This window comes from Esox lucius, chromosome 15, assembly GCF_011004845.1.
Source record: "Esox lucius isolate fEsoLuc1 chromosome 15, fEsoLuc1.pri, whole genome shotgun sequence".
Classification (NCBI taxonomy): Eukaryota; Metazoa; Chordata; class Actinopteri; order Esociformes; family Esocidae; genus Esox; species Esox lucius.
The window spans coordinates 22,233,664-22,256,558 of NC_047583.1; the positions used below are offsets into that span (position 1 = coordinate 22,233,664).

General features: G+C 41.6%; 1 protein-coding gene across 1 annotated transcript; it reads left to right on the forward strand.

Annotated features, from left to right (window-relative positions):
• The first annotated feature begins 264 nt into the window (after nt 1-264).
• On the forward strand, nt 265-22,254 carry gabrr2a (gamma-aminobutyric acid type A receptor subunit rho2a). Its single transcript, XM_010878755.3, has 9 exons — nt 265-664; nt 4,367-4,473; nt 12,263-12,330; nt 13,007-13,230; nt 17,593-17,675; nt 17,962-18,102; nt 18,278-18,430; nt 18,536-18,756; nt 20,532-22,254. Exons 1-9 carry the CDS (start codon nt 522-524, stop codon nt 20,880-20,882), a joined length of 1,491 nt encoding a protein of 496 aa, XP_010877057.1. The 5' UTR covers nt 265-521; the 3' UTR covers nt 20,883-22,254.
• Nucleotides 22,255-22,895: the final 641 nt, after the last annotated feature.

Sequence of the window (22,895 nt, forward strand, 5' to 3'; positions counted from 1 at the left end):
TGTACGTTAACCCAGACTCCACACCCTCCGTATCTTCACTCAGAAAACACACCTGACCAGCCTATTTATACCTCAATAGGGCTTTCTCTCCCTTTGCCGCGGTACACCGGAGGCTGTGTGATTCTGATGTTACATACTTACTAATCCTGAGTTTTATCAAGCATGTTCAACATGACCTGGCGCTCTCTGCCTGTGTACGATGTGCGCTTGGAGCTGCGATGACCAACCGTGGGGCTGAAACCGACCAGGGGCGCTGGGCGCATCGAAACAGCTGTGCAGTTACTAACCAATAACAATCCGAGGAAACACCTCGGAGTATAGATTCCCAAGCGTTATTCAAACACAACGTATAACATCAACATCAAACCATCGCTGTTGCAATGCAATGCCTCTCAGAGCACTTGGTTTCCCGTGAGCGAAGAGATGCGTCTGTATTTAAAGGCGTGTACCTGTAGGACTAGGCATGGACTGAACGAGCCTTTTGGAGTCACTTGTGGAATTTTGGGCTCACGCACGGGACGATGCCTTATCTAACTAAACCGCTGCTTTTACTCTTCTGTCTAGTCCTTACCGGGGAATGCCGTAAGCACGGACACCGAATACGTAGATGGACGGGAACCGTGGAGACGGCAAGGAATGGCCCAGAGTCAGAAAAGCATGGACCGTAAGTGGTACTCAATATTTCTCAACCAGGTGTGGTTCGGTTGCAGTGGTTCCAGATCTTCTCTTTGATGTGGCTGGATTGTTTGTATCTTTCAGTATTATACAATTGTCTTCCTCCTCATCATCATCAAATGTTGAAATCCACAAAACATGGCAAGCTATTATTCTTACTTGGACCAATAGATGAAAGCACCATTATAAACGCGGTTGAAAACGATGATGAGGATAAATATGATGACTTTGACATGAGGATGCTTATGATTGATGAGTGCATCGTCAGAATTCTGCGCTGATTTAGCCAAATCATTCATTGTGCACTGCACGCTGATTTTGACATGAACAACTATCCAGTAACTCTAGCAGAACTGGCTCAGTGAGGTGCAGCAGCACACAGTAGTGCTTATGCAGCAGGACCCAGTCAGATGGGAGTCGCAGGTAGACGCTATTCAGCCAGGGAAGACCCTATGGGTAACATTGTACATTTATACTAAAGCCATTTAGCAAACGTTCTTATCCAGAGCAACTTACTAGTTAGTAAGTGTATACATTTCCTTTGCTTTTCATACTGCCCCCCCCCCCCCCCCCCATGGGGATTGAACCCAACACCAAGTGCCATGCTTTTACACTGCGACATCATGTTATAGCAAGGTTTTGTAAGCTTACTGTTGAAGCTGTACTCGTCAGTGACAGGTTTGTGGCTGTCTGCCGGTGACACCTGTACGACCACAGCACGTCCACGTGTCTCGGGCATGTTTTGTCTGTCAAAGCCAACGGGGAGGGAAGAACATCTGTCACTCGCTAGGGGGCAGAGAACGGCAGTTACAGTCACCGCTAATCAAAGCAACCCTAACTTCCCATTAGAATTTGTCTGTTGATATGTCATAGAATGCAGGGCAGGGAAGTAAACCTGGGTGGCTGCGGTGAAATGCGAAAACCCTCAGCTCTGTGCCAACTCCAACCGAATCCATGTTGCATCAGGATATGTGAACCGCAGGCAGCTGTTTATACTGCTAGATGACCGCCGGTCCTGGCATCCCACGTAAATGTGTGTCACTGCCATGTAGTATGCATAGGACTGCTACATTATGTAGTGAGGATTCCTGCCTCACATTACAGTACATCTATTAGAAACTAAGGCACGGCAAATGGTACCCAATTACTATAGAAATGCATTATTTTCTTTTAGAAAGTTCTACAGCCTTTTACGTTTAAAAGCAACACAGTATGTACAGTGCCTTCGGAAGGTATTCAGGCCCTTTTTGTTGCGATATAGACTTGTATAGTTGATTTAATACAAATCTACCCAAAATAGAACATTAAAGTATTTTATTCTGAAATGTTTGCTTATTTATTGAAACTTAAAAGCTGAAATATGTTAAGTACCGAAGTATTTAGACCGGTTTCCATGACACTCCAAATTGAGCTAAGAAGCATCCTGTTCCCCTTATCATCTTGGGATGTCTCTAGAACTGGATTGGAGTCTACCTGTGGCAAATTCATTTGATTGGACGTGATTTACAAAGGCACACACCTGTCTATATAAGGTCCCACAAATTACATAGACTTGGGTCGAAGCATAAACCTGAGGAAGGTTATACATTTTTTAATATAGCATTTAATCTTCACAGTGGTACAGTGGACTATATCCTTCTGAAACGGAAGTCGTTTGGAAACACCAAAACTCTTCCTAGAGCTAGCCTTAGAGCCAAAGTAAATAAGCAGGGAAGAAGGTAGGAAGGTGACCAAGAAACCGATGGCCATTATGACGGAACTTCAGAATTTCACTTCAAAGATGCGAGAAACTGCCAGAAGGAGAACCATCTCTGCAACATACAATTAATCAGGCCTTTATGGTAGAGGGGCTACAGTGGGGAGAACAAGTATTTGATACACTGCCGATTTGCAGGTTTTCCTACTTACTAAGCATGTAGAGGTCAGTCATTTTTATTATAGGTACACTTCAACTGTGAGAGACTAAATCTAAAACAAAAATCCTGAAAATCACATTGTATGAGTTTTAAATAATGAATTAGCATTTTATTGCATGACAGTATTTGATCACCTACCAACCAGTAAGAATTCCAGCTCTCACAGCCCTGTTAGTTTTTCTTTAAGAAGCCCTCCTGTTTTCCACTCATTACCTGTATTAACTGCACCTGTTTGAACTTGTATAAAAAGACACCTGTATAAAAGACACCTGTCCACACACTCAATCAAACAGATTCCAACCTCTCCACAATGGCCAAGACCAGAGAGCTGTGTAAGGACATCAGGGATACAATTGTAGACCTGCACAAGGCTGGGATGGACTACAGGACAATAGGCAAGCAGCTTGGTGAGAAGGCAACAACTGTTGGCGCAATTATTAGAAAATGGAAGAAGTTCAAGATGACGGTCAATCTTCCTTGGTCTGGGGCTCCATGCAAGATCTCACCTCGTGGGGCATCAATGATCATGAGGAAGGTGAGGGATCAGCCCAGAACTACACGGCAGGACCTGGTCAATGACCTGAAGAGAGCTGGGACCACAGTCTCGAAGAAAACCATTAGTAACACACTACACTGTCATGGATTAAAATCCTGCAGCGCACGCAAGGTCCCCCTGCTCAAGCCAGCGCATGTCCAGGCCCGTCTGAAGTTTGCCAATGACCATCTGGAAACTCCACTTGCCGTGTTTGGAGGAAGAAGAAGGATGAGTACAACCCCAAGAACACCATCCCAACCGTGAAGCATGGAGGTGGAAACATCATTCTTTGGGGATACTTTTCTGCAAAGGGGGCAGGACGACTGGAAGGATGGATGGGGCCATGTATTACGAGATCTTGGTCAACAACCTCCTTCCCTCAGTAACAGCATTGAAGATGGGTCGTGGCTGGGTATTCCAGCACGACAACGACCACGAAACACAGTCCTGGAGTGGCTTAGCCAGTCTCCAGACCTGAACCCAATAGAAAATCTTTGGAGGGAGCTGAAAGTCTGTATTGCCCAGCGACAGCCCCAAAACCTGAAGGATCTGGAGAAGGTCTGTATGGAGGAATGGGTCAAAATCCCTGCTGCAGTGTGTGCAAACCTGGTCAAGAACTACAGGAAACATATGATCTCTGTAATTGCAAACAAAGGTTTCTGTACCAAATATTAAGTTCTGCTTTTCTGATGTATCAAATACTTATGTAATGCAAATGCAAATAAATTAATAAAAAATCATACAATGTGATTTTCTGGATTTTTGTTTTAGATTCCGTCACTCACAGTTGAAGAGTACCTATGTTAAAATTACTTTGTAAGTGGGAAAACCTGCAAAATCAGCAGTGTATCAAATCCTTGTTCTCCCCACTGTAGAAGGAACCCATTCCTGAGTCAAAGACATATGGCACTTAAAGGACTGTGTGTCTAGCTTTGACTATGTGTCTTTTTTCCAATTACCTAACTGTACTCACCATTACAGTACATCTAGTTAAGTATGGCTTTTTATTTTTGGGCACCCTCAAAATTTTCCGTATGGAATATATAATCCATTGTTAAATTTCGGGCCTTTTGGATTTTTTTCCTTTATTCATGATTTAAGTGCAAGGGGTCTGAATACTTTCCGAAGGCATTGTATATCAAATAGTGCCTTTTGGAACCAAAATCAGACAATCTCCACGTTGACCTTGAATAATTCTAAAGGGTTTTGATTATAAGGGTGTTGTCTTGTTTTATCTCAGATCCTTGGCAAAAAAGCCTCCAGATGTGACCAAGAATCGCAAGTTGAAGTCAGACCAGCTTCTGAAAGTAGATGATCATGATTTCACCATGAGGCCGGCTTTTGGAGGTAGGGGAACCCATGCTCGTTCATACACACACACACATTGAAGAATCCATTTACCGGAAGGTTTTTCTTGGACCTCATTTGTATGTAAGATTTCATGAAATTCTCCTTGAACAACTTGCAGGGATTGCATTCATTTCCTATTCATGCTCGTATCAGTCTGGATAAGAGGGTCTGCTAAATGTAAAATGTGTATTTCATTGCTTAAGTGCTGTTTCACCTCAGTCAGTGGCTGAGTTTAATGGTTAAGCCATATTCCCATTCCCAGTACTGTGGCAATGGCCATCAAGCCTGATTGGTCAATTACATACTTTATATAAAGGAATAGTCATCATCAACTCTGATCTTCCAAGTACACATCTCCTGCTCATCAGAAAAGCTCTTACTGTCTTTAAACTAGAAATGTCATAGGTAATAAAAGTATGCTGTACCTATGTAATCCATTAGTCTTATTGGACCTGTACCACATTTTATCAGACCTCCAAATAATGGATTTATGTTTATATAAAGATAACATGCTCTTAAGCATCTGGAGAGGAATCTTTCAAGCATATTACTTAGTTTTCAGTTACATACTGTATACTCTTGCTTGTAATACTCTACAAATGCTATGTTCTTTCTGGTGCATTTTGAGAACAATTCAGGAGATGTTTCATGGATTTCCTCTAACTGAATCTAGAGAGTATTTTCCTGTGCTTTGAGTGCACAAAATCTAAGCAGAAGTATTATTGTCTGAGTTCAGATGAGATTGTTGCTCAGGGCTAGTCTTTGTGTTGATGCACTTAAAAGTTTGCTTAGTTTTGTCGCAGCCACGAAATCCACCAACCCAAACTTTAGGATTGTTTTCTGTATGACAAAGACAGCTTTTTTAACGATGTTAGGAGATGGTGAATTTGAAAAACTCGAAAAAATGGGAGTGAGAGGGAAAGAGCATCTACAAGTCTCCTTTTGTTTTCATGTTTTTTCTAAACTTGTATCTGGTTTGGAGCCAATCTGATGAAAGGGTCTGTTTTGTGGGGTTGTACGCGGGGGAGGGGGGGCTTGTCCCATCTCGTCGAGTGTAACATGGATCGTTACTGCAGGGGAACGAATTTTCAGCACATCGATCAGCAGGGGGTAACACACACAGACACGCACAACCAGTACACACAAACACACACAGACACACACGCACATACACCACACTCACATACACGCACACACTCACACCCAATGCACAGATGCACACTCCACACAGACATGCACGCCGTTCAGCGGGGGGTCACAGTTCTGTGCAGAGCTGGAAATAGCCGGAGTACAATCATACCCAGCATCACAACAAAGGATACATGGATCTAATGACACTACCAGGGTATAATGGAAACTATATGTCAGGCTCACGTACACGAACACTCTCCTCTCCTTGAAGTGACACGCCAGACACAGAACAGCTAGTGGCACTAACTTTCTGGGTGCAAACTACCAAGGTTAATCTGGTCAGGCTTAGCTTCTTTTAAAGGCGCACTGTGTAGAATTCTGTCTCTCTCTAATGTTTACAATAATATTTTAAACAATTACACAACATTTCTCCTCTCCTAATTTTACAGAACAGGACCCAAATAATATTAAGTGGTCCACGTGAAACTTTTGCGGGTTTTTGGTTGGGGGGCATTGTACTGTCAGTGTCTCAGGTGAATATGAAGAGTCTACAAGTCAATGCAAACTGATTGACGGACCGGCGAGAATATTTGAATGAGGAATATCTCAGGCACACAATTTTTTGGAAAATATTTATATGAAACATTCTCTTAAAACATTCCCTGCCGACTTATGACAGTAGTACAATAACATTTTTACATATGCCCCCTTTAACCTCCCTCAGGGCATTTAGTAATACTCTGTAGAAAGCATGATGGTAGTTTATGTATGCATGTCTTGGGACACTGATTTGTATGCTCCATGCAGTTAGTAATGCATTATGCAATTGTTTTTCCTCCTACCCTTAGGCTTTACAGTAGTACATGTAGTTTGGCATCGCAGGTGTTTTACCCATAGGATAAGAAGTGAGCTCTAGTCTAATCTAATGCATTGGTAGGGTGGGTCCTGGATTTCAGTCCAGGGGAAAATAACATGTTAATCTCATTTCTAATCCATGGGGTGGGGGGCGGGTATATCTCTGGTGTCATATCATATGGGGAGATATGAGAGAAAGCCTTGAGCACTGTTCATATGATATTCTATGCTGGCCACAGTGTGCCATTCAGAAATGTGCTGGTTTAGTGGCTTTAATATATGTACCTGTGATAACAAGGTCAACAAAGAGCCTCATTGTACCACCAATAAAAAATAACTCCTAGTGAGGAGCTCTGGAGTGAAGAGAAGAGGAGAGATCAACATATAGTAAATACTGATGCTGCATTTCTCTATGGTTGTGACATTCTAACCCAGGATTTTATTAGACTTCTGTGTTGTTAATGTAATCCAGAAGCACCTTTGTTGCGTGGTATTGTAGGTACTGTATATGTGCCCTGCCCATGTGTGTTGCATGTACTATGGAATGGCCACCCGACTACTACGTTTTTATACAGACAAATTAGACATTCCTATTTAGTCACCAACACTAAGCTGTACAATTGATGGTTGGGTTGAACACTAGCTATCTGCAGTAGTTTTTATCCTAGCCTAGTCACTGCACTTACATGTGTATTGACGACTGAAGCTAGCTGATTTATGTTGCCAGTGCTAGCTGGGGATGCTAATAACCATGAACAGATTAAGCTGGCTGGGGTTCCTTCTGCTGACCACATGGATTAGCACATGATTCAGAGACTACTTGTGACAGCTGTTTAGCATCCATAACACTGTTTCAACACAGAAACCAGACAGACCGGCTTAATTGGTCTCTAAAGGACACAGTACTACTGAGAAGTACTAAAGACTTAGTACAGACAGTGTTCAGTGGAACTACATTAAGCATAGTATAGTACAGAAAGTGTTATTACTAAGATTATTAGGAGTAATATAGTAATATAATACTGGCAGTATTGAGTAGTACTAATAGTAATATAGTCCTGGCAGTATTGAGTAGTACTAATAGTAATATAGTCCTGGCTGTATTGAGTAGTATTAAGAGCATTACAGTAACAATACATAAGACTAGTAGTGACATTCTGCTGAACAACTGTGTTGGGGTGATCAGTAAATATAGACTGTCTATGCCCAAAGGCATCATATCCTACATGACATCACTACAGTATTTATTTCCTACAAGACATCACTAGACTACTTATTTCCTACATGACATCACTACAGTACTTATTTCCTACATGACATCACTACAGTACTTATTTCCTACATGACATCACTAGACTACTTATTTCCTACATGACGTCACCACAGTACTAATTTGCTACATGACATCACTACAGTACTTATTTCCTAAATGACATCATGTCCTTTATCCATGTCTGTAGGCCTACTTGACCCAATTTTGCTCCACAAAGCACTAGACCAGAGCAGCATGACATCGTTTTACCAAAATGCATGTGGTTTGAATCAGTGCCTGACTGCCAGATTTCTTTTAGGCACTCCAGGAGGGCTTTTTATACCCACAACGGATGTATTTTACAGACATTTGATATGCAATATGCTGCCATGCTTTTGATGTAGATTTGGAATGTAAATATTATGGGCTCCTCATTAATTCAAACTATTACATAATTCATATCAATGCAAATTGACTCCAGACAGCTTCTGACTGTAGACAATGTAATGCTGCTGATAATGACATGAAGACTCAGTAGGCGGCTGCACTATTACTCCAGCCACTTAGTTCAATTAGTTGGGATGTCAGTGGAAATCCACTGTGAACAGCATTGATGCTTTTAAAACAGAAATACAGTTTAAAAACCCAAATCTTCACCCCCAAAACATTTGCATGAATAGAAACAAGCGTTTTCATTCGAGGGTGAATGTTTGGCTGCTGTTCCATGTGGAATACAATGCAGCGGCGAAGAGATATTCCATTTTCCATGAATTGACAAACAACACAACAGTTGCTTCGACACTTCAAGCTTTTCAATGTAATAATTATACAGAATTCAGGCCACCAGAAAATGTGATATATATTATATGAGTCAAAAAACCGCTCTGCTGATATTGCTGGGAAGAGACAGAACCATTTTGATTATTTATTCTGGTACTGTGCCATGTATCTGGTTCTGGTCACAGTTTTGGGATTGGCTGAAAAATCCCAACATTCTCTTAAAACTAACCCAATTTGGAAAGATCAATCATAAAATCCTTAGCAAAAATATTAAATTCTAATCTATTGATTAAAAAAAAAATATATATATATATTATACATAAAATATATTGATATTGTTCCATTAAATGTTATGGACCTAAGCGACTTTGAGTCTAGTATGACTGTTGGCCCAGGTCACTGTTTCCAGTTCCTCAGAAATGTGCTCTCTCCAGGGCTTTTCACAATCGACACAGTGTCTAGGGTTTACTGAGAACGGTGTGGCTAACAAGAAAACATCCAGTTAGAGGAAGTCCAACGGGCGAGAACAACTTGTCGATAAGAATGGTTAAAGAAAGTGACAAGAATCATGCCAGTTAAAAGGTAGCCGGCTAACGAGCATATAATGGCACGGTTAATGGCACGGTTAATGGCACGGTTAATGGCACGGTTAATGGCACGGTTAATGGCACGGATGGGCTCCCAGTGCAGCAGACAAACACCGGGCTACTCCTATCAGCATAAAAGAAAACCCTGTTTTTTTCTGAAGGGAAAGGGGTCCCAATCGGTACTGGATGCGTGTATCTAATGAAAACACTTCAGTATATTGATTCAACTTGTAAAAATAGAACATTGCTTTGGATTGATGAATACTATGTAGAAACAGTCAGAAAGTATTGATCCCCTTTAGGCTAAATGTCTAGGACGAATGTGGGGCAAATCGAATCAAGGTCAGAGTCATTAGATGCAGATGGTTGACACACACAACCACACACACACACACACATACATACACACACACACACGAACACAAACACATGTACACCAGTGGGGCGTGTTTATTGAAAAACGTACCAGCACGGTTTACACAAAGGAAAGTGATATAACCATGGATTAAATCCAATTACACAGGCCCCAGGAGAGATACATGTAAACAAATAGCCAACAGATTGTCGGATGTGGTGCTGCATATGGCAGAGATGTGTGCCGTTTTCTTAGGTCAGTTCTTGTCTGTGCAAATTATCCCAATTGACCAAAGACTTTATTTTCCCAGCGGTGCAAACAAAGACAGGAAGTTGGATCATGTACATCATATTCGTGTCGCACCAACACGGTTTTGTTCTGTAATGACCACCCCTGACAGGCTAATAACCATGCAATCGTAACAGATGAGAGAGATACACTTTGATATCTAGTGAGATTTCTAAGTCACCATTTTCCCTTTAACCTAGGCCCTATGCTGCTGATGACCAGAACCCTGGGTACTCCGGTCAATAGTAGTGCTCTATAAAACCCATTACTATGGGATTCAGGACACAGTCCCTCATGTCACTCTCAGTCCAGACGCTCCGATTGAGAGCGAAGACCGATTCAGAAGCAATCACATTGAAGACAGAGCGAAGACTAAGTGATTTTGAACCACAGAAAAATATTAAAGCAACTCCGCTGGCAAATCCAATTCACAGCCTCTTCTGAAATGGAATGTTACTGTAGGCGTGATTTTTATATTTATGAATAATGTCTTCTCTGGAGTGTGTCTGTCTACACGCATCAGTAGATCTATAAAGCGGGTATGAAAGGTTTTCCCCTGTACGCTTCTCACCCACAGTTTTTACATCCAAAATGTCACCCACTTTTATGGGCCCTGGTCAAAAGTAGTGCGCTATAAAGGAAACACTGTAGGTTGCCACTTGTGACACAGACACTGATCAATTTACCAGTACTGTGGAATAGGGGAATAATCCCAAAAAGTAACACTAATGCTTTAAGAGGCTTTGACTTTATCGCTACCTCATACCAGACCTGTATGATAGAGACTTATTGTTGGCATACCGTATATTATGAACTGATTGGTTTGAATTCTGAATGCTGATTGCCTGAAAGCCATTGTATATGACACCAAGCGTATGACTAGATGTTTCCAGGCACCTCTAAGGTTGACCAACCCTTAGAGGTGAATATACCACCCCGTGGTATATAGCCAGTATACCACAAGCCTTCCATACCTTATTTCTTAAGTGGAGTCTAGCAGATTGGCATTCAAATAGGTTAGATTATGCTATTTTCTCCCTCCTGAGGAGATCATTGGTTGTCTAATTGATGAATGAATGTGAAATATAATGTGTTGCTTTGTGGACGTCAGGTACGTATTCATGAAGCACCTCAGAGGGGGATTGCTGATCTAGGATTAGGTACCCCCATTCCAGTATACTAGAAAGTTCCATAGAATACTACCAAAAACTAGTAGTTGTATTATCTGCACAAAAAATGCTGAAGTGTAAATATTACAATAATCCCTGAAAAAAACTCTTGCTCTTAACTAACCCATTCCCATCCCTATATCCTAGTTTGTGCCATCTATGCCAAGGCCCTCGTCGTGATAACCCCGTAATTACCCCTCAAGGAGAAAGTCCCCACTTCTAAGTCAAAGATAATAAATCCAATAAAACTGAAAGTTTAGTTCTTTTCAGAGAACTTTCCTACTTTCTGGTTGAGGACTTTTTAATGATGTTTTTCATTTAGTGTATTTGATGTGTCTTACCTATTGTACTGTTTGGTCAAGCAACAACCATACAAACCTCTTGACCACGTTTACACGCTTTGTATTCAGATGCAGCCACATTCATTGCTGTTTGGCTATTTATGTTAATGAGAAGGTATACCTAAAGTGGCCAGTGTGTGTGTATACTAGACTGAATGAATACTAGACAAAATGAATACTAGAATTAATGAATACTAGAATGTACAGTGTATGGGAAAAAAAAAAAACTAGCAAACACTACAGTGAATAGTACAACACATCAGCTAAAACACTAGGGTATACTAGAGTATACATAATACTGTAGTATATAAATATAGTAATACAACAGTATTTACAGCATAGTATACTATTTTATTTTTTGATATGGGTATGAATATCATTGGTAGACCGATAGAGGTTTTTCTGGTATGTGACCTATTTTATGTGCGAGAGTGCATTTGTGTAATTGGGCTTGATCTTTTGCTCCTCTGCCCACAAACAGCTGAATTGGTGCTGAACTCTAATGTTTCCGCTTCCCTTTGGCACTAAACTGAGTCAGGTGATTACTGCATCATCAGCGTGCAAAGTTTTTGCTTTCAAGTTTAAAGCTGATCATTCATTTCATTTCCTGTAGGAAAAATCCCACACAGCCACTGTAAGCAGATATTCGCATTTAAGTCATTTAGCAGATGCTTTTATTCAAAGCTACTTAGGGCAGTCAGGGCATATATTTTCACAACATTCATTCTGGCTGCAATGTGGAATTGAACCTACAACCTCTGCCATTACAAGCACCATCATGCTCTTCCCGATTGAACAGCAGGGGGCAAGAACAGAAAATATCACTAGGAGCCATCTGACAAGGATTTCAGTATTTCGTTTGTTAAAATAACCACACACACAGACACTTGAGATATAGCCCAAAAGTACTATGATAAAAGAATGAGAAGCCTGAACACAGAACACTGCTGTTCCTCAGTATACAATGTTTCAACTTCACAGAAGTCTTTGTAGGTTTGTTCAAATCTGTCTTTCTTTTTGTTTTCCAGGCCCTGCTATCCCAGTTGGAGTTGATGTACAGGTGGAAAGCTTGGACAGCATTTCGGAAGTAGACATGGTTAGTTGATAGGTTATAACCAGAAAACATAACCTGTGTATTGTGGGAAGACTCTTACATAAAAATGCCCACATCAGTAACACTTATGTCAATACTTCCTGGATTCAAATGCACGCGTTGGACTATTTCTGGCTAACTTCAATCCCTTGTGATAGTTATGCAGATAGTCACAGTGAAATGGGCTCCAAGCTGTTACTGTTACGTAACGGGAGGGAGTAAGAGAGGGATGATCTACATCAGCCAAGGAAGGGATGTGGGGAGGAGGGAGGATTATCACTGCCAAAGAAGTGGAGAAGAGGTCTGTTAGGGTTAGGACAGGTTGCAGAGAAACCAGGGAATCAGCCCTGTCCTTCACTTCATTTAAGCTCCACCAAGATTTGAAACCAAAGTGCTCTGACAGCTGGGTTCATGTCATGTTTTAGCACTTCAAAACTGTATGTGTTGGGTATAACGGACTCATTTAATAATGTAACCACACATTACCTCAGCAGCACAGGTACTGTGTTACAGTATGATGACTTACTGGACAGTTTTGAAACATTACCAGGCTCATTCTTTTTTATTCCTCAGTCAACTACTCTCTGGAACTAGGTGATGCAAAATGTGCACTGTTTTATATTTCTCTGGCTGTCAACAAATTGTTAACAGACCTTAAACCCTCAACTTTGTTCCATAGGACTTTACCATGACCCTGTACCTGAGACACTATTGGAAAGACGAGCGCCTGGCCTTTACCAGCTCCACCAATAAGAGCATGACGTTTGACGGGCGCCTGGTGAAGAAGATCTGGGTTCCTGATGTGTTCTTTGTCCACTCAAAAAGATCCTTCATCCACGACACCACCACCGACAACATCATGCTCAGGGTCTTCCCCGATGGACACGTCCTTTACAGCCTTAGGTGAGGCTGGGATGCAAAATTCCCCCGGAACACCTGGACATTCCTTTGTAAAGTTCTTTGTAAAGCGCTTGTGGGTCGTTCTGTGGTGAGACGTAATTTCTTTCATTTTTGGCGTTATCGTTACTGTCGCGTTGCTTCATGCATGTATACTCCAGTAGGCACATTTCCTAACAGCTTGCCAGCTGACCAGAGAGACCACAGCCTGGTCTGAGCCTCTCTCCAGGATTAAGGGGGAAGACAGTTGCATCTTGTGCCAGTGCTGATCCTTCCTGCTGGGAATGCTGTACGGGTGAACAGTTGCCATTTGAGTTGAAACCACTGCCAAAGGCCCAGAAATTCAATTTACTTATGTTTGGAGGGATGTGAAGTGGGTTTCACTTAGTTTCAAATAAGTTGAACCCTGTTTTTTTCTTCCAAATGCGGTTTAGTCCGATTCATACGTAAAGGTTTGCTTCATCTCAGCACGATTGGGAGAGTAAAAGATTGATGTGGCCACACAAGTGAATCTCACCCAGCCATCTGTTCCACACTACTCGCACAATGAGGAAGTACTTGCCAGCACCTAGTTCTACTGTAAGAGGAGAATGCATTTACTGGCTAGCAACCAGGACTGAGTTTATAGGCACCCAACCAAACACAAGGAATTGCTATAACACAGTGGGGCAAGGGAACCGTTGTCTGACACCGACCCCAAAGGGTGCCCGGCCAATGTGAACTGCCACACCTGTGGCTCTCGGGCCGTGTTGGTATGTCGAGACCCGGATTTGAACACCTGGCTGTAATGAGGCAGCTGTACTGCATGGCACAGACTTACCTGCAGCGTTACCCAGGAGCCCCTGCGGTTCATTTCTCATAAAGGTGCTTTTTTATTAGCTTACAATTAGATCAAAGCTGAAAATCTTGCTTGTTTGGGATTTAATTATATAGTGTAACATATCTGTAGAATAATATAATGTATCAGAGCCTAGTTGACTACGGTAGTAATGCAGATTGCATGTTCAAAGGTAAACCATTACAAAGTATACTTCAGCAGTTACTGTGATGATGATAAATTGGTGTTTGAGTGTAATTACAAATAGATATATGTTTTTATAGATGTTATTGGGGAAAATAGGCTATGTGTGAGTATAGGCAGAAGTTGCAATACTTCTAGTCCTATTCATTTGGCTACATACAGTGTGCGGTCAAAGAAAGAGTGCTCCCCCATTGACAAAAATAAATAATGTACACCCCTGAAGAGGTGATTACAGCACCATTTGGAGGTAAATGGCATTACATAAAAAAGCTTTGTTCAGAGTATATACCGAAATAAGGAACGAGGCATTTAACAATTTCAGAATTGCCTCAGGGAACCATAAATATGCTAATAACAATTAGTTAACAGTTCAATATCTACTCAGATGAGTGTATATTGCAATGACTAATGGAACTGACATCCTATATAATTAAAGTGAGCTAGTACATTCATCTGACCAGTTGTTTTTGGCATAGACTGACCAATAGATTGCGTTAACATATTGTGCTGACCAGTTGAACATAAGCTTTTAACGGTAAAGGCAGAAGAGAAGACTGGAAATGTTGATGGTAAATTATAAATATTAATAAATAAATGTAGAAATAAAAACGTATAAAATACAAAAAGAAGAATGATTTCAAGAAGAAACTCTTTTTGATTATTGAACTGAAATTGAACAAGAAATATGCCACACATGACAAGGGTTCAGGTCCCTGAAAGGCGTTTTATTAACAGAAACTGAAGAGGAACTGTGGATCAAATCAAAAGGCAAAACGCCTAGAAGAGGAGGTGATGTCTTTTCTGGGGTGGCCTCATAGTGATGCTTTGAGAGATGGCCTCTGGACCCCTCATCTCCTCTGTACCCCTCGTCTCCTCAGTACCTCTCGTCTCCTCTGTACCCCTCGTCTCCTCTGTACCCCTCGTCTCCTCTGTACCCCTCATCTCCTCTGCACCCCTCGTCTTCTCTGCCCTCTCATCTCCTCTCGTCTCCTCTGTACAACTCGTATCCTCTGTACCCCTTGTCTGCTGTGCACCCCTTGTCTCCTCTTGTCTCCTCTGCACACCTCGTCTCCTCTGTACCCCTCATCTCCTCTGCACACCTCGTCTCCTCTGTACCCCTCGTCTCCTCTGCACCCCTCGTCTCCTCTGTACCCCTCGTCTCCTCTGCACCTCTCGTTTCCTCTCGTCTCCTCTGTACCCCTCGTCTCCTCTGCACTCATCGTCTCCTGTCGTTTCCTCTGCACTCATCGTCTCCTGTCATCTCCTCTGCACTCATCGTCTCCTGGCTTCCTTTTTTCTTTTTAAACACTTTTGTTGCTGGGCCAGAGCAGCATCACACACCTTCTTCTACGGCTTCCTGCTTCTCCTTCTACCTCGGCTACAGCTCTTTCTTAACCCTCAACTGGGGTGTTTTTATCCCAATCCTGACACAGTACTGATGACCAACTGGGGTGTTTTTATCCCGATCCTGACACAGTACTGATGACCAACTGGGGTGTTTTTATCCCGATCCTGACAAGGTACTGATGACCAACTGGGGTGTTTTTATCCCGATCCTGACAAGGTACTGATGACCAACTGGGGTGTTTTTATTCTGATCCTGACAAGGTCCTGATGACCAACTAGGGTGTTTTTATCCCGATCCTGACAAGGTACTGATGACCAATCGGGGTGTTTTTATCCCGATCCTGACAAGGTCCTGATGACCAACTGGGGTGTTTTTATCCCGATCCTGACAAGGTACTGATGACCAACTGGGTTGTTTTTATCCCATTCCTGACAAGGTACTGATGACCAACTGGGGTGTTTTTATTCTGATCCTGACAAGGTCCTGATGACCAACTGGGGTGTTTTTATCCCGATCCTGACAAGGTACTGATGACCAATCGGGGTGTTTTTATCCCGATCCTGACAAGGTCCTGATGACCAACTGGGGTGTTTTTATCCCGATCCTGACAAGGTACTGATGACCAACTGGGTTGTTTTTGCAGGACCGAGTAAGCAGACAGACAGACAGACAGACAGACTGACTGACTGACTGACTACCCACCCCTTGTTAAATCACATAGTGGTTAGAGAGGCAGACTTATAAACTATAGGTCCCAAGTTCGTACAGAATTATTCTGTATTGACTGAAAATGTCTTTCTCCATGTTGGTCTTTCTGGTTAGAAGATCTTATTAAAGGTGAAAAAAGGTTGATGATTTGCCTTGACTTCAGCCTTCACATAAACACAAGCTGTGTTTTTGAAAAAGATGTGTAGACTTTTTTTATCCACTGCAATGGGATCGAATCATAGTGCTCTTTCAGCAAAACCTCTCTTCTCTGAAATGCATCACTCTGATAGAGCATGAAATGTGTTAAATGTCTTGAAGAGAAAGCCCCCCTGCACCTAAGGGATTGACTAGTAAAATGGTCAACACTGGAATGAGGATCTTGGTAAATTGTATGGATTACATCAATAATTATAGTACCCTAAATTGTTCTCAAAATAACCTGGGTCTGTGGGGGAAGCAGGATGACACCTAGACAAAAAGGTACATTTGCATTTTGCTTCTATTGTTTGTTAAAATTGGAAATGTGCTTCAGGCGGATTATGTTTTTAAAAATCTGTTTTTGAAAACTAGGCCAAAATGTGAATGTACTACTAAGTTGTTTTACATGCCAGATAGATTAGACTATTATGCTGCTCCAAGTCATTTGCCAGATTGAATGCACATTCAATCTCTCTGTTCTCTCTTGTGTTCTAATGGGTTGAGAACTAATTGTTGTTCATTAAACAGGTAATGTTGTTATTCACATTATTTATTTTTTTATTCATATTGTACAGTACGGGTCCAACATGAATTGATGTGTGTCATCCAGGTCCATGTGTACATGTGGGGACCAGACACCCGCAAAAGTTTTTTAAACCATACCATTCTGCCCTTGCATGGTTTTTCGGCCCAGTCGCCAATAGGGAAAATGATTTGGGGCTTTGAAGTAAGGTTACATTTAAGCAGAATTTGGGATACCTTTAGCTTTAAGGACTATGAGTAAATGTCAGGGTTTGGTTAAGTTTACAAAGGATAAAAACACATTGTGTGTGTGTGGAACAGTAATGAGGGCAGATGAGACCAACTGTACTTAATGCTGTTAATAAGTGATTCAACCTAGTAATTCGCCATAAAAACAATATGTAATGCTATTTACACATTTCAGAAGACAAAAAGCAAATACCAAACCGTGAAATAATTAGTAATCTTGTAATAATATGCAACTATTTTCTTTCAGTACTCTATTGCAGTCGATTCCTGGGGAAGCTTAGGCCAGCTGATATCACATCATGACTCTGTCCTTCCTTTACAGGGTGACAGTGACAGCAGCCTGTAACATGGACTTCAGCCGCTTCCCTCTGGACACACAGACCTGCTCACTGGAGCTGGAGAGCTGTGAGTAACAGACATCTATGAGCTACTATGATGGCTGATACAGTCAGAACTTACAGTGTTCCATACAGGTAGAATACTACGACACACTGAGAAAACCCCAAATTACATCAATCCATTAAGGTTTGTCTCACAGTGATCAGGTCACAAAGTGTTATCTTTTCGTTTACAGTTTTAGTTTTAAATACACAGAATGATAATTATAGACCCGGCCCCAGATAAGCGGAAGAAGATGGATGGATGGATGGATAATTATAGAGGACATATTTATGTTGGTCATGCTCCCCAGATGCCTATACGGATGAGGATCTGATGCTGTACTGGAAGAGCGGGGATGAGTCCTTGAGTACAGACGACCGTATCTCCCTGTCTCAGTTCCTCATCCAGAAGTTCCACACCACCTCTCGTCTGGCATTTTATAGTAGCACAGGTACAGTGCTGTAAGGTTAAGACAACTGATAAATGAAGCACATTTCACTTATTGTGGCTGAGCTACAAGGTATAGACCCATTTTGTGTTGATTGTATATTCATTAAATTATATGAATTGATATTCTCATTGGTTCTCTTTGACCCATTTTGTGTTGTGTTCTTCCTCCTGTACAGGATGGTACAACCGTCTGTACATCAACTTCACCCTCCGGAGACACATCTTCTTCTTCCTGCTCCAGACCTACTTCCCCGCCACTCTCATGGTCATGTTATCCTGGGTGTCCTTCTGGATTGACCGCCGGGCCGTTCCAGCACGCGTTTCCCTGGGTAAGATCATGGCCGTGTGATACTAGCAACCATCAGCTCAGATGTCTTACGGTCTGATTACGATGTATTGCTGTTACATCGGTTTCCTTCTGCTCGTCCCTTCAGGAATCACCACAGTGCTTACCATGTCCACTATTATTACTGGAGTCAACGCCTCAATGCCCAGGGTGTCTTACATCAAGGCTGTGGATATCTACCTGTGGGTCAGCTTTGTGTTTGTCTTCCTGTCTGTGCTGGAGTATGCTGCCGTCAACTACCTTTCCACTGTACAGGACCGCAGGGAACGCAAGATGAGAGATGAGATGAGGGAGCGGGCCAGGTCACAGGTAATTTACCCGGTCTTTAGCATTCCCCATTAGCTACGGCCAAAATGGGCCACACCAGAACAATGAAACATCATCTACTGGAGAACATTAACTGACAAATATAGTACAAAGAGAGAACTACAAGATACATTTTAACACTATTTATTGTAGAACAACTCTTCTTTAAATAACAGGAGACGATTTTGAGCACTGTATAAAATCATCACACAACTGCACTGACATTGATAACAATATGTAACATAATTTTGGTTCCTGGGTAGTGAGTGTTATTTCGTAATTGCTTATGCCTAAAAAGTATAGAAAATGGCTTTTATTCCCCACAAACTTTTGCTTTTGTGACCAGGACAGTGATATTTTGAAACATACCTATTTCCAATGAGAAAACTGGATAATTTGTGTCTTTTTGTTCACAGAAACCGAACAACATCTTAATCCAAATTAACATGTATTTATTCTAACTTAACACAAAAATGACTTCAAAATGTAGATTTAGAAGTGAGTTGTTTTTCAATACTTTATATTGTAAATCACTTTCACGAATCAGCCCCCAAATGTAGTCTCCCATCATGTTGTTGTTATATTGTCTTTGGTAGCGGCGTTCAAAGTCCAGGAGATCTTGACTGAAGCGCTCGCCTTGCTCCTCCAAGTATGCTCCCATGTTCTTCTTGAATTTATCAAGATGAGCATCAAGAATGTGGACTTTGAGGGACATCCTACAGCCCATTGAGACGTATTTCTTCACCAGAGTCTCAACCTGCTCCACATAGTCTTCGGTCTTGTGATTGCCCAGGAAGCCCCAAACCACTTTGACAAAGCTGTTCCAAGCCAATTTCTCCTTACTTGTTATCTTATTGGGGAATATATTGTACTCCAGGTTCTTCTTTGTCTGTAGTCTGACAAAGACACCGGCTTTGATCTTTGCCTCAGTCAGCATAGGGAAGAAGTCTTGAAGGTACTTGATGGCTGCCGACTCCTCATCTAGAGCTCTGACATATTGTTTCATAAGGCCCAATTTGATGTGCAGTGGTGGCATCAGTACCTTCCGGGGGTCCACCAGTGGCTCCCACTTGATGTTGTTCCTCCCCACAGAGAACCTGGTCCTCTGTGGTCAGTCCAGCCAGTGGTAGTGCGCCTTGGTGTCCCTGCTGTCCCAAAGGACTTGGTAAAACCGCCTTGGAGACCCATCGGGAATGTCACCATTTTGACATTTCCTATGACCTCCCAGCGGTACTCATCATCCTTCAGGGCAACCAGCAAGGTCTTGATGCTGTTGTAATCCTGTATTTATACTACTGTTTATATTATTGGAAAGTTCTAGAAAGTTCTAGAAGTTACTCCAAGTTTACTCACTGAATCTATGTGATGTTCTGGAAAACAGGAACATTTTAAAATATCACTGGTCACAAAAGCAAATTTGGGGGGAATATTAGCCCTTTTCTATACTTTTGAGGCACAAGCAATTAGTGAATAACACTTACTATACAGGAACAAAAATAAAAGTCTTAAACGGTGTAATACAGGTGTGATACAAGTCAAATATAGAACAGTGAGGCTCCTAAAACAGTCCTCTTGTTTTTATGCACTAACGTTAACATCCTTGCCTCTTCTTAGTGCTAACAGCCACATCCAACCATCATCAGATCTTTCATTAACATCAATGCCTAATTCAACCTCTCATTGCCTCACAAATAAGCGATCAATGAAATGAGTGAAACCAACTAACAACACCCCAGAATGACCTCTCTCTTCCCATCACCTCGTCCCCTGTCCCGCAGTCGCTGCCCTGTAACTGTGGCATGTCCCAGACCAGAACCATGATCCTGGACGGTACCTACAGCGAGGCGGACACCAACAGCCTGGCCGGCTACACCTCAGGACACATGGGGCCCGAGGAAGACGTGGAGATGCCCCGCGAGGTGATGACCGAGAAGCAGCCTCCTGGGGAACACATGGTGGTTCATCTGTCAGTCAGCAGTGAGTCAACGGCCACCAAGAAGAAAGGCATACGGGCCCTGAGCATCATCCAGAACACGCACACCATCGACAAGTACTCCAGGATGTTATTCCCCGGCTCCTATATCCTGTTCAACATCATTTACTGGTGTTCCTACTGTATAGGAGCATGAGGTCAACTACTTAGGTCCCTGGCCTAAAGTAATGCACTATATAGGGAAAAGGGTGCCATTTGGGACGTGGGCTGTGTTCATCCAACCCTTGGTTTACATGGACACTTGATACCAATTGCCAATATTTGAGATGAACTATCGATTAGGAAAAGACCCATATGAGACTGATCTAGATGGGTCTGTTCTTAGGATGTACAGTATGTTAAGGTGAGGGTGACTCACTCGTAAAAGGATGAGGGATTGTCAGAGTTCCGAGAGACTGAGTGCTGGTGGGTTTAAGGAATGAATGACTAAACTAAGGGAAAAGCACCAAAGAGAGACTGAAGCCTTTCATTCGCTTTTGTACATTTCTTTCAATAGATTTTTCGGGGTATTGACTGCTTCAACTGTGTCTCAGCTGTTGTTCAAAACTCTTCTGTCTAGAGAATCCTTATTTCAACATGTTTTTGTTACCTGGTCTGGGCATTTGGCAGATGTATGTCAATAATGTTGTTAGCTTTTCATTAAGGTCTATTTCACTAAGTATTATTTCAGTCTGTTGAAACAGCGTGGTGTTTGACAGAGTGGAAGTAAATGTGTCTCAAATGGCACCCGATTCCCTTTCTAGTGCACTATTTTGGGCTGTGGTCAGTGCACTTTAAAAGCAAAGGGGTGCGATTTGAAGGTGCAAAAGTAAAGTGGTCTGGGTTATAGGTTCTGCTACTAATGTATGTAAAAACTATGATGTAACATAGTGCTATTGTACAGAATTATGTAGGACTACAATGTAAATACACCTAAAAAATTGTACATATATCTAAAGACAATGTGGCTCATGGAATGATGGTTAGTGGAATTTCAAACCATTAGGGATGTCCTATGTGATCAGCCATCGTATTCTGAGGAGCTCATGTAGAGCCGAGATTACACATGGCTTGAGATAGGGTGTGTCCCAAACGGGCCCCTATTCAGTATGTAGTGCAACGAAGGGCCCATAGAGGTCTAATAAAAAGTATCGCACTATGCAAGGAACAGGGTACACATTGGGACACAATCATTGGCATCTTAAAAGTATATTGTTGATTTTCAAAAGTGAAGAAAATCATGTTTTATTTTGACCAATTCTGGCATTACTTGTCAGGTGAGGAACTAGAAATGAACAACTGTTAGTAAACTGTGGTTTTGTGTCAAACTGTGGGCAGAAGTAAGCTTTAAGTAAATGGATTTGTAAGTTACTGAGTTTCTTCACAGGAATACAGTGAGCATTAATGCGTTTTATGAATCCATCAATTCCTTTAGCAATTCTATTTTCAATAAGGGGTAATAAGTAACTTATTTTCCTGTAGCAATATGTTAATATTGTTGAGGAAGAAAAACAGAATGTATTTGCATAATTTGGTGTTATTAAAATATTACTGATGAAATGTGTTCATATTTTATTAGTAGCAAGCAAGGACAGCACAGCACAACAACTATTCAGACCATTAACCCCAAATTGTAAATTTCTCTAACCTTAAACCTAACCCCAAAGACAGAAAAAAAAATCCCTAGTGGTAATCTGTACCCTTTAGAGAATGATTTGTTTTTAGGTCCCCATATTATACATATAGCCCCCAGATCACACCCACATACAAATACACAAGCTATCTAAATGGGGACAATAAAGATAACTGTCCTATTTCTAAATAATCCTAAACCTAAATCTAACCATAACCTAATCCCAAAGACCTAACCTTAACCCTGTATAACCCGGACTCCTAAAATTAATTCTAACCCTAACCCCAGTTGTAACTTTCATCCTAACATGACAGAAAAATTGCTTTTCCAAAACATGAAAAATGTCCTTGTTAGTTGTATTTTTGGTAATATTGTAAAACCTGTTCACACACACACACACACACACACACACACACACACACACACACACACACACACACACACACACACACACACACACACACATACATAAAAGTTTGTTTTTCTATCCTTGTGAGGAACAGAAAACCATAAAACCCCTAACCATAACCTAATTTA